This window comes from Hypomesus nipponensis, chromosome 8 (assembly GCF_054491055.1).
Source record: "Hypomesus nipponensis isolate SF chromosome 8, ASM5449105v1, whole genome shotgun sequence".
In the NCBI taxonomy this organism is placed as follows: Eukaryota; Metazoa; Chordata; class Actinopteri; order Osmeriformes; family Osmeridae; genus Hypomesus; species Hypomesus nipponensis.
In genome coordinates this window covers 17,844,440-17,859,244 of record NC_140368.1, presented here as the reverse complement: position 1 = coordinate 17,859,244, position 14,805 = coordinate 17,844,440, and the positions used below count along the sequence as shown (strand labels likewise).

The following is a 14,805-nucleotide window of genomic DNA, read 5'->3' as shown; positions in this document are numbered from 1 at the left end:
GACAAACTGATGGCATGAGTGACAAACATCTCTCCTCAGAGAACTTAAATACAGTTGCTGGACATGTTCAGATATAGAATGCACAGAATTGCTTCCTTAACGGGTCTTCAGTGGTTAGTACACTGATACACTAGAACATAGAACAGCTGAGGTAGTCGTGAATTATGTTGAAGTCCCTGTTTGTACATGATTTGCCTCACAGTCTCCTGTCTGGACTGTGTGCTACATTCTGCTCAGAGAGAGGCCTCGCTACAGGACCTTTGACCTTACAGATACTTAATCTACACATGTACACAGAAAATCTGCATATCAACCTTATAGCCTAAGCATACAATGTTTATTTAATTAAGTAAAGGCTGAATTGTGTATTGTATTATATATTCAGTGTTGCCTGTCCAATCCTTACATGTTCACCTTATAGATCCATGTGAGGGGCAGGAGCAGGGAGAACAAACTCCCATAAAACAACAATTTCTAAAACTACTTGTGCCTTGGTTTTTAACTCTTCTTGGAGTCCTATTTTTACTACTTGATTGAATAACAAGGTCAAAAACCATGCATGTAAATGGTATCACACATGGCATGTCCCAGCTAGCAGCCTAAATAATTCAATGTACAAATACAAGCATCTCAATCCAACATATTTACTGTCTTATTTTCTAGTGCTGACTATATCTACAATCTTTCATAGGCCAACAGCTTTCCAAGACCATGTTTGCAATCTCATAATTCTCACATATTGACCACAAATGACATTGTGACAAATGACAAACACATAAGTAATGAATACCCCATATCTTCAACATGGAATCATTGTTACTGACATGAATAATCAACTCTACTTTAATTGATGGTTGATCAATTATACTCATTATGAGTGTAAGATATGTCAGATGACATCATGATGCTCCTGAACCACATAAAAGCAGACCTGCAGAGGCTAACAAGGAGGTCCTTTGCACTGACCTCTGCAACCCAACTACTGGAAGTGCTAAGGTTCTATGCCACTGGTAGTTTTCTGGAGTTTATTGGAGATGGACATGGGCTCTCAAGGCCTCAGTTTCAAGATCTGTGCAAGCTGTCACAACTGTATTACTTTGCCACATCCCAGACCACATCCAATCCCCCACAACCAGAGGGGACAAGTCTGCGGTGCAGGACTTATACTACCTTCAATGGCTTTTAAGATTTTTGTATTTGTAGCAGTTTTCACTCCCTCCTGTGTAACTTCCCAGTCAACCCTGTGGAGTCTTTCCATTTCCTGGGCGTCACCATCTCCCAACATCAGGCTTGGCTCTGCCACCAGCCTCTTCATCCACCGGGCTTGGCGTGCTACCAGCCATATAATTAACCTATAATAAACATCTTCATTGTTCAATTGTTGTTGTGTACTGGACAGTTCCATCATAACTGTTGTAAAAAGAGAACTAAAATAATCTTATTTTCCATCGGAAGTTACTTTCAGCATGAGTTTAATGTAGTTTTCATGGTCGGCCTACGTGTGTCTCCACTGAGTCTCTGTGCTACGATGCACTTAGCGATCTATGACTGGTCTGGAGCTCTCGTTAATCTACGACGATTTTCAAGTGCCTCTTTAGCTACGATGGTTTCAGGAAACGGCCCGTACAACTAAGATCCATCGTACGATGGAATCTACAATCAACTTAGGCTTATATGCTTTCGGGAAACGCAGCCCAGGCTAGTTTCAAGGAGTAAGTTACCATGGAAACTTACCAAATGTTTTGTTACCTCTCTTTCTGGAACGTGGAACTCAGAGTATGCCTCTTTTCAGGGTTAAACAACTCAAAGTTTTCACTAAACCCGCTACTTGGAATATCCCCCTGGTGATTTGTGACGTATCAGTGAACAAAAAACTGATGAGGAGCTTAAAGACCTAGTGAAGTACATAGCACAGTTCAGAGACGATTTAAAGGGGCAATTGACTGTTTTTTGGGGGGTATTTCACACTGTTCCTTAAGGTCTCCAAATAGGGTATGTAACATTGGTTGGGTTGAAAATGGCCCGGGTGCTGTTCTATGCCCACTGACAGATCCTCTGAAATGTTCCCGGGAAAAAACACTAGCTTTTCTCCTTTTATGGTATTTAGATGATTAATATTAGATGAGCTGCGCGCTGATTGGTTGGTTTTCAACGAGTGAAGCTGGGGAGCAAAAACGCAACACGGCCAACAGCAGCACTCGCTGAAACACTGAAGTTGGAGACTTGAAATAAAAACGTGCAAATAAATCTATTGTGTCTACACTACACTGTTTTCAACAGATCGGAAGCTTCCCTTCTAATGCCGACTACAGCTAGTCTAGCTAGAGTCAATTGATGTGTGTAGAAAAACGTATTTAGCTTTCTACCTGGTATGCTATATACAGGAAACGTTCGCATTGCTAATAACTGTTAGCACAACATCATACTCCTTATAGCTTGCGGTTGCAATGGGCATACGGTCGGAACAGCACCTCTTTCCAGGTTCAGCTTCCTAGCAAATCCTGCTTGAAATTGTCCAAGGTTGTCAAAACTGTCTTGGGTGAAATGTTCAGAGCAAATGAATGATTGAGTGTCGAACTTCGCCGGGATCTTCTCATAGACGACAGCAGCCATGCCTGTTGAATGTTTGGCTCCTTTGGAAGACTGTGAGTGTTAGCCTTCCCTGTACAGCCTGGAACACAGCATTTACGACCGTGGTCCATTTTCAATATCCGTGTTATAATTCAAAACGTTCTTCTTTGTAATTCCTTATAAGTAGCCTACACAGAGCAGAGCGCAGCTAAACTAGTATCGGAGATAGATGCTACCTCGGGCTGGTCTGGATGTAAATTCTGGGGCGTGACAAAGATACAGACCAGAGCCAATAAGAGGGCGATCACCGGTCCTACGTAGGACCGGTAGCTTTGTTGAAAACCTAGCGTTTTATAGCCACATTTTTTCTTTTTGAGATTTGAATAGGAAAGAGGTGTCAATGGACTTTGATATTTACGGTATGTTCAGTTTACCCACCGAACTGTAGTTATTCAACTATGACAAGGTAAAATTGGTTTTGCAGTCAATTGCCCCTTTAAGGAAGAAGACTACCGTAATAAACCTCTGTGCGCACGTAAAAGATAAATTAGTCGATGAGGACTAATTATATTAGCCAATGAGGATAAATTGTATATTTGTTAAAATAGCGGTTATATGGTGTGCATACCAATTATGTAATTGCTTTACATGTGTAAGAGGGTAGAATTGTCCCTAAAAGAAATCAGAAGGCTGACATGATGCTAGCAAATTTGCCAGTCCGCTGTCTGTTGAACAAAGTATTTTACAAATTGCTAGGATAGCTTTGGGATCTGAGAGGAAGAGATCCAGGCTGTGGCTAATAGCTACTGGCTAACGGTAAAAACGTGGATAAAGTACATTTTGCTCTGTCCTGAGACCGAGGAGAGTCCAGGAAGTCAAATATGCAACTATGGTAACGACATTTGTAGCTAACAATTTACAGACAGACTCAACAGCGATGGCGGCGGGTACAGGCGAGTAAAGGAATTGCAGCTTGACATTTGAGATCTAGGATGAGTAACCGCATGATGCATGCGCAGACTAATTGAGACATTTTTAGATTTAGATTAGATTCAACTTTATTGTCATTGCACAGAGTACAGTACTGAGGCAACAAAATGCAGTTTAGCATCTAACCAGAAGTGGAAAAACAGCAAAACATGCAGAGCATGGCATGTGCAAAGTGCAATAAGTGAACAAATAGACAAAAATACAAACAGCAATTGGGACAAGAATAGCAGCAATGAGTAAGAAGTGTAAATAAGTATGCAAAGTGCAGGTGCAATGTAGTAGTAGTATAAGTGCAATGTTCAGTGCTGCAGGAGTGCGTGATGACAGTCAAGCCAGGGTGGAGGGGGGAAGTACAGTCACTGGTGGAGGTGGGGGTGGGGGGCTATCCCCGTGGAGTTTAGTAGAGTGACAGCCGTAGGAATGAAGTTGTTCCTGACCCTGCTGGTCCGGGAACGGAGGACCCTGTAGCGCCTACCAGAGGGGAGGAGGGCAAACAGTATATGGCTGGGGTGAGAGCTGTCCATTTCGATGCTGTGTGCCCTCCGCAGACATCTCTTGCTCTGGACAGCCTCAATGGTGGGGAGTGAGGAACCGGTGATGCGTTGGGCAGTTTTCACCACCCTCTGCAGTGATTTGCGGTCCGCGACAGAGCAGCTGCCATACCACACTGAGATGCAGTTTGTAAGGATGCTCTCTATGGTACAGCGGTAGAAGTTATCTAGTATCTGAGGAGACAGATGGGCCTTCTCCAGTCTCCTCAGAAAGAACAGACGCTGGTGTGCTTTTTTTTTTTACCAGGGATGAGGTGTTGAGGGTCCAAGAGAGGTCCTTGGAGATGTGGACACCCAGGATCTTGAAGCTGGCGACACGCTCAACCTCCATCCCGTTGATATGGATGGGGATGTGTGTGCCAGCTTTCTTCCTGAAGTCCACAATCAGTTCTTTGGTTTTTATGGTGTTGAGAGCCAAGTTGTTGTCGGCGCACCACACTGCCAGGTGCTGGACCTCCTCTCTGTAGGCCGACTCATTGTTCCCGCTGATGAGGCCAATCCCCGTTGTGTCGTCTGCAAACTTAACAATGGTGTTAGAACCATGTACAGGTGTGCAGTCGAAGGTGAAGAGGGAATAGAGGAGAGGACTTAGCACACAGCCCTGTGGCATGCCAGTGTTCAGGATGAGGGTTGAGGAGGTGTGGTTCTCTACCCTAACAGACTGGGGTCTGTTGGATAGGAAGTCTAGGAACCAATTACAGAGGGAAGTGTTGATACCCAGGTCACTGAGTTTTGTGATCAGTTTGGAGGGGATGACTGTGTTGAAGGCTGAACTGAAGTCTACGAACAGCATCCTCACATAGCTGTTGTTGTTGTCAGGTGAGAAAGAGCGGAGTGTAATACCGTGGCATCATCCATCCTAAGAATTGAGTGATTAAAAAAGACGCAAATTTAGAGAAATAGGCGAATTTGATATTAATTTGGTTTATTTTTAAAATGTGACGTGATGAGTATTTTGAAATATTTGCTAACAAGGTTTTTGGTTGTTTGAGTACATTTTACATGAGTTTCAGAAATTCCAAGGAAAGGTGGGCGCTAAAAGAGTCTCGTTATGTTGAAGTTTTACAAAGTGATCCCAGAGGGTAATTCTGCATAATTATGTGAGTATAAAATGCTGAAAGATGTGTTCATTTAGATAAATTTGAAGTTTGGTGGTTAACAAATGAGTAACATTTGTTATAATTCTTAGCCAAACAGGGAGGTTTTTTTAAGCCTTTCCGACCAGAACTTGTATTTATAAGCGACATATCTGTGATGTGTGATGGTATTCAATAAGAATGCAGAAATTGAACCCCTGGTTCATAAATTGGTTCCAATACAATCGGAAGAGTTATACTCAGGCAAAATTAAGTGAATAGAAGGTAAATGCCAACCATCTGTGTTGTTCAAAGAGAAGAAAAACAAAAAGTTTGAATTTAAAAGTTGGTCCCGGTGTGCTGTTATTTGATTTGAGTTTGAACGAGCGCTGTTGAGTTGAGTTCTTCGAGTAAAAACTAAAAGTAATTGAGAAAGTAAAAAGAGTGTTACATTAAACCATAAACAAACTACAAAATATTTGAATTAAATATTTTCATTTAGGTTTTTTGGTCCGCAAATTGAAGAATTGTCCGTGCATTACGCGTGCCGAGGGCACAATGGCTGGGAAATATAGGTATATATATAGGAGTATTCTCTATTACATGCTTTGATAAGACTTTTGAAAAGTTAAAGACTAAGGTTTTGTTTTATGGGCTTATGTTACTCTTGTTAAATTGTGAATTTAAAGGTTTGAAAAGAGAAAGGGAAAATGTATTTTTTGTCTTAAGGACATTGTTTGGTTGACGTGATTACGGAGCGTAATACTAGCATGAGTGACTTAGGTCTGGGAGCAGTTTTAACTGTCTAAACATGGATTTCATGAAACAAAGTTATGATAACGATAGTTTAAACCAAATTCAAATATGGGTCAGAGAATTAGTAGAAGGCTAATTTTGAACGGTGAGATTTAGTCAATAATGGCAACCTTGTATTATGGGAACTTATGGGAAGTTTGTGTTCAGACAGGAAGGTTGTTTTTAGTTGGCGAAGGAATGTGTTTTGTTTAAGGATTTGATTTCATTTGAAATTGTAACTTTATTATTATCTACATTTGTTTTCTAATCACGTGCATATCAAATATCCATTGACATGGAACAATTTATGGCACTTTTCCAGTTTGGATTATTTTGAAGCTGTGTTTTCTCAAATGTTTTATTTTGTCGTCGTCGTCGTCATCTGCCGCTTGTCCGGGGATCGGGTCGCGGGGGCAACGACCTAAGCAGGGAGGCCCAGGCTTCCCTCTCCCCGGCCACTTCCACCACCTCTTCCTGGGGGACCCCGAGGCGTTCCCAGGCCAGCCGAGTGACATAGTCCCTCCAGCGTGTCCTGGGTCTTCCCCGGGGCCTCTTCCCAGTGGGACGTGCCCGGAACACCTCACCAGGGAGGCGTCCAGGAGGCATCCTAATCAGATGCCCGAGCCACCTCAGCTGGCTCCTCTCGACGCGGAGGAGCAGCGGTTCTACTCTGAGCCCCTCCCGGATGACCGAGCTTCTCACCCTATCTCTAAGGGAGAGCCCGGACACCCTGCGGAGAAAGCTCATTTCGGCCGCTTGTATTCGCGATCTCGTTCTTTCGGTCACTACCCATAGTTCGTGACCATAGGTGAGGGTAGGAACGTAGATCGACTGGTAAATAGAGAGCTTCGCCTTTCGACTCAGCTCCTTCTTCACCACGACGGACCGATGCAGAGCCCGCATCACTGCGGACGCCGCACCGATCCGCCTGTCGACCTCGCGCTCCATTCTTCCCTCACTCGTGAACAAGACCCCGAGATACTTGAACTCCTCCACTTGGTTCAGGATCTCCTCCCCGACCCGGAGATGGCACTCCACCCTTTTCCGGTCGATAACCATGGCCTCAGATTTGGAGGTGCTGATTCGCATCCCAGCCGCTTCACATTCGGTCACGGCCCGATGAAGCCAACAGGACCACATCATCTGCAAAAAGCAGCGACCCGATCCTGAGGTCACCAAACCGGACCCCCTCAACACCCTGGCTGCGCCTAGAAATCCTGTCCATATAGGTAATGAACAGAATCGGTGACATAGGGCAGCCCTGGCGGAGTCCAACCCTCACCGGAAACAAGTTCGACTTACTACCGGCAATGCGGACCAAACTCTGGCACCGGTCGTACAGGGACCGGACAGCCCCGATCAGGGAATCCGGTACCCCGTACTCTCGGAGCACCCCCCACATGAGCCCCCGAGGGACACGGTCGAACGCCTTTTCCAAATCCACAAAACATGTGTAGACTGGTTGGGCGAACTCCCATGTACCCTCCAGGACTCCGCGGAGGGTATAGAGTGTGCACCGCGGAGCTTTTCAACCACCTTGGCGACCTCAACCCCAGAGATAGAAGGGCCCCCCCCGATGTCCCCAGACTCCACGTCAGAAAGCGTGTTGGTGGAATTAAGGAGGTCTTCGAAGTATTCCTTACACCGATCCAGGACGTCCCCCGTCGAGGTCAGCAGCGCACCATCTCCACCGTATACAGTGTTGACAGAGCACTGCTTCCCCCTCCTGAGTCGCCGGATGGTGGTCCAGAACCTTTTTAAAGCTGTTCGGAAGTAATTCTCCATGGCCTCGCCGAACTCCTCCCATGCCCGGGTTTTTTGCCTCCGCGACCGCCAAAGCCGCGTTCCGCTTGGCCTGCCGGTACACATCAGCAGCCTCTGGAGTCCTACCAGCCAATAAAGTCCGATAGGCCTCCTTCTTCAGCTTGACAGCATCCCTCACCTCCGGAGTCCACCACCGGGTTCGAGGGTTACCGCCACGACATGCACCGACCGCATTGCGGCCGCAGCTCCGGTCAGCCGCTTCAACAATGGAGGCCCGGAACATGGCCCATTCGGACTCAATGTCCCCGGCCCCCCCCGAGACATGATCGAAGCTCTCCCGGAGGTGGGAGTTGAAGCTCCTTCTGACAGAGGGTTCTGCCAGCCGTTCCCAGCAGACCCTCACATTACGTTTGGGCCTGCCAGGCCTGACCGGCGTCCTCCCCCACCATCGAAGCCAACTCACCACCAGGTGGTGATCAGTTGACAGCTCCGTCCCTCTCCTCACCCGCGTGTCCAAGAAATGCGGCCCCAAGTCCGACGACACGACTACAAAGTCGATCATCGAACTGAGACTTCAGGTGTCCTGGTGCCAGGTGCACATATGGACACCCTTATGCTTGAACATGTGTTTGTTATGGACAAGCCGTGTCTAGCACATTGTTTGTTATGGACAAGCCGTGTCTAGCACATTGTCTCTTCGGGCTGTGCCCGACCGGGCCCTATGGGAAAAGGCCCGGCCACCAGGCGCTCGCCATCGAGTCCCACCCCCGGGCCTGGCTCCTGGGGGGGGCCCCGGTGACCCGCTTCCGGGCAGGGGCAACTGAGAACCATTGTCATTTTTTTTCATGGTAGGCTTTTGAGTCACGCTTTGTCTGGTCCTTCACCTGGAACCCGTTTGCCTTGGGTGACCCTACCAGGGGTATAAAGCCCCCGACAACATAGCTTCCAGGATCACAAGGACACGCAAACCCCTCCACCGTGGTAAGGTGGTGACTCAGGGAGGGGTGCTCGAGAACAATTCAATAGAAAATGTGTCTACTCATATTTCCTGCAAATTTGATATATTTACATTTCAAGCTTATTCACGTTTTTAGACACACTTTCAGTTAGCAGAGATGTTACTGTTTGAATCGACTAAGATAGTCAATGGCCAGAGTGGAAAATGTCCTAAGACTCAATCTCAGTTGGGCATCCAGAGGCACGCTTCCCTTGTTCCTAAGTCAAGATGATCTTCATGTTTCCCAAGGTGATAGAATTGTGTAGCGGTTGTATCAGCTGTGCTGAGGACGGAGTGGGTGAAGGAGGAGGATGCAACGTCAATCAGGTAGGTGGGTTGCCACTTCAAGTGATATGAGCCCACATGCCAGGTGCAGGGCTCGAAATTAACAGCATCCTGTCGTCAATAGGGACAATGAAAAGATGTCTGGGACTGTTCAACACAGACTTTGGGACAACTGCGGAACAATAGACCATAATAATATACACTGCATCCAAAAAATATAAAACAGCGCCTCACTTTTTCCACATTTTGTTATGGTACAGCCTTATTAAAAAATGTATTCAATAAAAAAAAGTAAATTCTACACACGATACCCCAAAATGACAAAGTGAAAAAAGTTTGTTTAATATTTTTTTTATATTTTTAATTTGTACAAAAACAAATTCACTAAATATTTGTATATATGCTAACCATTACTATGCAATGTACAAATTAATATTAAATATAAAATAAGACTGAAATGTGATTTGGTGCATTGTGCATTTGCATTAACCCTTGTGTTATCTTTGGGTCATTGTGACCCTTTAGTCATTGTGACCCCACCATGTGTTGCGACAACTTTACCTCATACAAAAATAAATTGAAGCATTTTCTTTTAACCGTCAGGCTGTCTCACACCCCCCACAGCGCCATGGTTAAAATAAAATGCTTTTTATTTGTTTTATATTGGGTAAAGTTGTCACAGCACATCGATGAGTTGTTGTGACCCGAAGGCAGCACAAGGGGTAAGATGACAGAAGAGCTTTGTGACAGTTGGGAGCCTTAAAAATAATAATAATAATACATTTTATTTATACAGCGCTTTTCTAGGGACTCAAAGTCACTTTACAGCATCCAGCATTCATTCAGACACAGTCAAACCGGTGGTGGTACGGAAGCGTGGCTGCCAATCCGCGCCTACGGCCCCTCCGATCACCACCAACATTCGTTACCAACATTCATTCACACAATGCATGTCTTTATGATGGTGGGGGAAACCAGAGTACCCAGAGGAAACCCACGCAGGCACGGGGAGAACATGTAAACTCCACACAGAAAGGACCTGGAAGCGACCAGGGTTTGAACCAGGGACCTTCTTGCTGTGAGGCGACAGTGCTAACCACCGTGCTGCCCAGTGGATCCTTGTTGATGAGGCCAGCTGCAGATGGAAATAAACTGTTCTTGTGGTGTGAGGTTTTTGTCCTGTTGGATGGGAGTGGCTGGAACAGTGCGTGTCCAGGGTGGGAGGAGTTGGCCACAATCTTTCTTGCTTGCTTCAGGGACTTTGAGGTGTGCAGGTCCTCGAGAGGTGGCAGATTGCAGCAATTCACCTTCTCAGCAGTGCGGATGACACGCTGCAAGATGATGGGCACGCATGGGTTGATGGGGATTGTAGTTCCCACTTCCCTCCACTCAGCTCCACTTTTTGCCCCGAAGACAGATCGTTTCATAGTCATGTGACCACAATGATAGACAATTTTGCTATCGCGATACCACAAAATTGATAATACCATTACATCCCTAGTGTATTAACATTAACCAAATAATGCCAATACCAATGGAATTACAGTTATTTGAGTCTATAGGTTCAATCAGAGCAAGAATGGTCAAAGGAAGGTTAAATTAAATATATATTTAATAACATTGCAAATGAATGAAATCAGTTACAAGGCAAATGAAGGTTTTAAATGTTACCTACTCTACCATGATAGATGATGGCTGTTCGCTCAGAGGATCACTTGTGGATCGTAGCTATTTGCTCAGAGGATCACTTGGAAGAACCATTATCGATTGACATGCAGATGTGCCCTTGGTTAACATATTCCTGCTACTTAAGTCCTTGTTGTGTTGCAGAACACACTTGAAACAGTTTTGTTTTTGGTACCACTTTGTTGTGAACTATGAGAAATGTTTGTCTAAGATATATCGGAATTTGTGCTGTGCTGACATTTTTTGTGTACTCAAACAGAGCCCAAATTCTAACTGCTGTCATTCTTTGTCTTACGCCTGTTAACCTAGTTTGGCAGCATGCCCCCAGCAGCTCCCCTTTCATTTTGTTGTGCATGTCAAGTTGTTCTTTTAATATAGTTCACTTTTCCACCAGAAGGAAACACAGCCAGTGAACTATATTAGAAGTAGTAGCTACTTTACTGATCCCCTATTTATTCATAAAATATATTTTAATGAATGAATGCACTGCCCCCCAAAAAAACTAGAGAAACTAGGTCTTTCGATTTATGCAAATCAGCCACTCCCAGCTGATTTAATAATTTGTGGATCTACTTGTGCTAAAAATGTTTGTGCTTGTGTACGCTCGGTTCTGTGAATGTGTTGCCTGCACTTGGTATGTAAAACATGCCTTCCACCTACGTAAACATTTTAATTATGTCAACATTTATCTGTGTTTGTCTGCGGTTGTGTCTGTGTGGACCATTGTTTGTGGGAGTTTCAGATCCATACCAACCTGGAGAACTCGTGGAATGAGGAGGAAGTGTGGAGGGTGGAGATGTATGTCTCATTTGGTATTATGAGCCTTGGTCTACTGTCTCTACTGGCCATAACCTCCATTCCCTCAGTCAACAGTGCCCTCAACTGGCGGGAGTTCAGCTTCATACAGGTACTGCACTGTTTTGAAAAAACTGTATGATGACAGTCTTAGGCCAAATCCCAATACTACCCCTAGCCCTTAGTTTTGCGCGTTCACGTGAGAGCAAGTGGTGTCCAAAAACTATTTTTGAGCTAGAGGTAGGGCTTAGACGAAGGGGTATACACCCCTTAAAACCAAGTGAGAACGGGAGCTTACTTAAAACCTAGGGCTATGTGAATCCTGCGCAACCGGCAACAATGGTGGCCAGATCATCCAGAGAGTCCGATAAATATAATATATGTACAGGACTGTTTAAATAAACGTTTTAAAAATGTTTAAATTAAAAACATGCTTGCAAATTGCTAGTTTGCTACGCTAACATTACATTGCTGATTTGCACAACAGTCCTGCATTTCTCTGATTAGCCTTGAATGGACTCCATGCATGTCTACAGTTTTAATTAAACTCCATTAGCAGCAAATTTCAAACATATTTTGTTTGATGTCAGTGCATAACACTACTTGCTTTGGAGACATCAATATACGATATACAATATATTCGAGACACAATAGCTAGGGCTAAACTAAGGGCTAGGGGTAAGGGGTAGGGTAAGACATTGGGATTCAGCCTTAAAATGGCTAAATATAGCAAGCAAAAAACAAAGTGGACCTTTATGATTTGATTAAATGTAATCCGATTTCAGTGTATAAACAATAGTACAATACATACAGAAATTACACACTTTATTTTAGGGCAATTGTAGGCAATTGCAATATCATACATTCTACCTGTGGTATATAATATATTAATCCTGTCAATTAAGTTTCAGCAGTACAAACGACATATAATAATGTTATGTTATGCCTGTGTCCATGTCTGACAGTCCACCCTTGGCTACATTGCACTGCTCATTGCGACATTCCATGTCCTGCTTTTTGGCTGGAAGCAGGCCTTTGAGGAAGACGCCTACAGGTTTTATCTGCCGCCCAGCTTTGCAGTGTCAGTAGCCCTACCCGTGTGTGTCATCTTGGGAAAAGTGTTCCTGCTGCTCCCCTGTGTTGCCTGTAAGCTCCACAGGATCCGTAGGGGCTATGAAACCAAACGCACCGAAAATAACTTCAACACAGTGGTGTCAGCCACTCACATCTCACCTGAGAGGGTGACCATCATGTGACCGATGTTGTCATTTATTTAGATTCCTCCATTAGCTGCTATGTCATATCCTTTCTATTGATCATTATGGACTGCCATTAGTCGCATAGACCATTACAGACTATTTGCATTCTTATTTGGTCTGTTATCAACTGCAATAACAACCATCTCTCTTCTTGCTGGACACGTGCTTTTGGCCTACTGTTTGTGCACTAAAAGTACAATTACCTGGAAGAAAGACTAATACTGTACACATTAAGTAACTATTATAGGGAGTGAATGGATTTTGGACTACATATTCAGATTGGTTTGATGGTGTTATTGAAACTGAACTGTTCATGTCCTTCTGCCAGCTTTGTGACACTGGGATGATAATCACATTGCCCACATCAACCTCACAGAACATTTCAGTGTTTAAGGTTTATAGTAGCTACTGTACCAAAAGAAGTACAAGGACACAGTGGTGGACTCAGGCTATCTGAGGGGCAGGGGCTAAAAAATAAAAAGGGCACCTGCTTAATATGGTGGGGCACAGGGGCGTTGCTAGTCATAAAGCTGAGGCACAGGCCCCTCATTTGAGCTACTTTTTTTCTTACAAGCTTGCTGCATATAAGAAGTGTGCAATGCACTATACAAACTTTTCTTGCTTAACCCACCATATGTACAGTTCAGGGACGTACGTTTGATTACAGCTTAGGCAGGGACATCAAAAGAAAATGTGAGCAAAAAAAAAAAAGCTTCTGTAATATAATACGTTGGAGACAGGATGTTATTATGTTTGAGTCAAAATTAGATGCATGTTTTCTCCACTGGTAGGGCAACATAGAGGGCAGTGCATAATGTTTTCTTCACTGGTAGGGCACCCAGAGGTGCATTGTTTAATCCACTGAAAGAGCAAAAAAATATTATATAAAAATATTCTAAAATTATAAAAAATATTTCACACATAGGGGCACCCTAGAGGGCACTCCATTATATTTCTTTCCACAGGTAGGGCAGCCTAGAAGGGACTTGATCACGTTTTCTTGCACATTGGGCCACCATATGTTTAATCTACCATAGGGGCATCCAAGAGGGCAATTTTGCTAACTTGGTTGGCACCAGGGGGGCGACCGCCCCGTGAGTCCACCACTGGAAGGACATAACCAGGGAAATGGAAAGGATATGTGTCCACCTGGCTAGTGCTGGATCAAAGATGGGACACAAATTATTTTAATCATAATTGATAATAGAAATTACATTAAGTGTTATGTAGACACAGCTTGCCCTACCATTGTAAGATGTGTAGTACCAGTCAATCATTTGAACACTTATAAGTTCAATTTCTAATGTTTCATGTGGTATGTAATAAAGTATCAGAAAAATCATAATATATTTTTGGCATCAGAGTGTGCAAAGGTGTCATCAAGGCAAAGGGTGCCTATTTTGAAGAATCTCAACAATAAAATATGTATTTTTATTTATTTGACACAAACTTTTGGTTGTACACTATCATTTTTTTTAAATAGAAAACCTGTGAAATAGATGTAGACACTTTTTAAAATTGATACTGTATGTATTTTCCTCTTGATGTTAGTCATCCTTATGCTATGTGATAAAATCTGAAAAACCAATGGCGCACACTACCATTGTTATTTATTCCCACTAAACAATCAACATAAATGTTCACAATATTTTTTTGCTAATGATATATAACTGTGCTGGTTTAAGGCAGGCCATAAATGTGATTGTGTGACTTTGTATGTTTCCATTAAAGATCCTGTAAAGTGGAATTGAAAATGAGTTTTAAGTTCATCACACCACACAAGACTGTTGTTAACTACCCATCCAAATTCGAATAAAAAAAAAACAGACAATTATGTTAAACTAGAGAGGGTACAATTTCTGGGGAAATTGTCGGGTGTGCTTGCTTGCGTTGGTTGCAGGGGTCCGTATTTAAATTACATTTTACAACTGATATTTCTGTATATTTTATATTAAAATGCATAGCCTACTTATTATTTATAAAGCTTACATAGATTTAAAAGCATATTTTTTCTGCTCATTTACAACTCAAAATAC

General features: G+C 43.6%; 1 protein-coding gene across 1 annotated transcript in view; it reads left to right on the top strand.

Annotated features, from left to right (window-relative positions):
- steap2 (STEAP family member 2, metalloreductase) overlaps window positions 1-14,472 on the top strand; it is an 84,920-nt gene extending 70,448 nt beyond the window's left edge. Inside the window, exons 3-4 of the mRNA XM_084702706.1 lie at window positions 11,458-11,622; window positions 12,476-14,472. Of these exons, the coding sequence (XP_084558832.1) occupies window positions 11,458-11,622; window positions 12,476-12,766 (456 nt within the window). The 3' untranslated portion in view covers window positions 12,767-14,472. The remainder of the gene's footprint in view (window positions 1-11,457; window positions 11,623-12,475) is intronic.
- The last annotated feature ends 333 nt before the right edge of the window (window positions 14,473-14,805 follow it).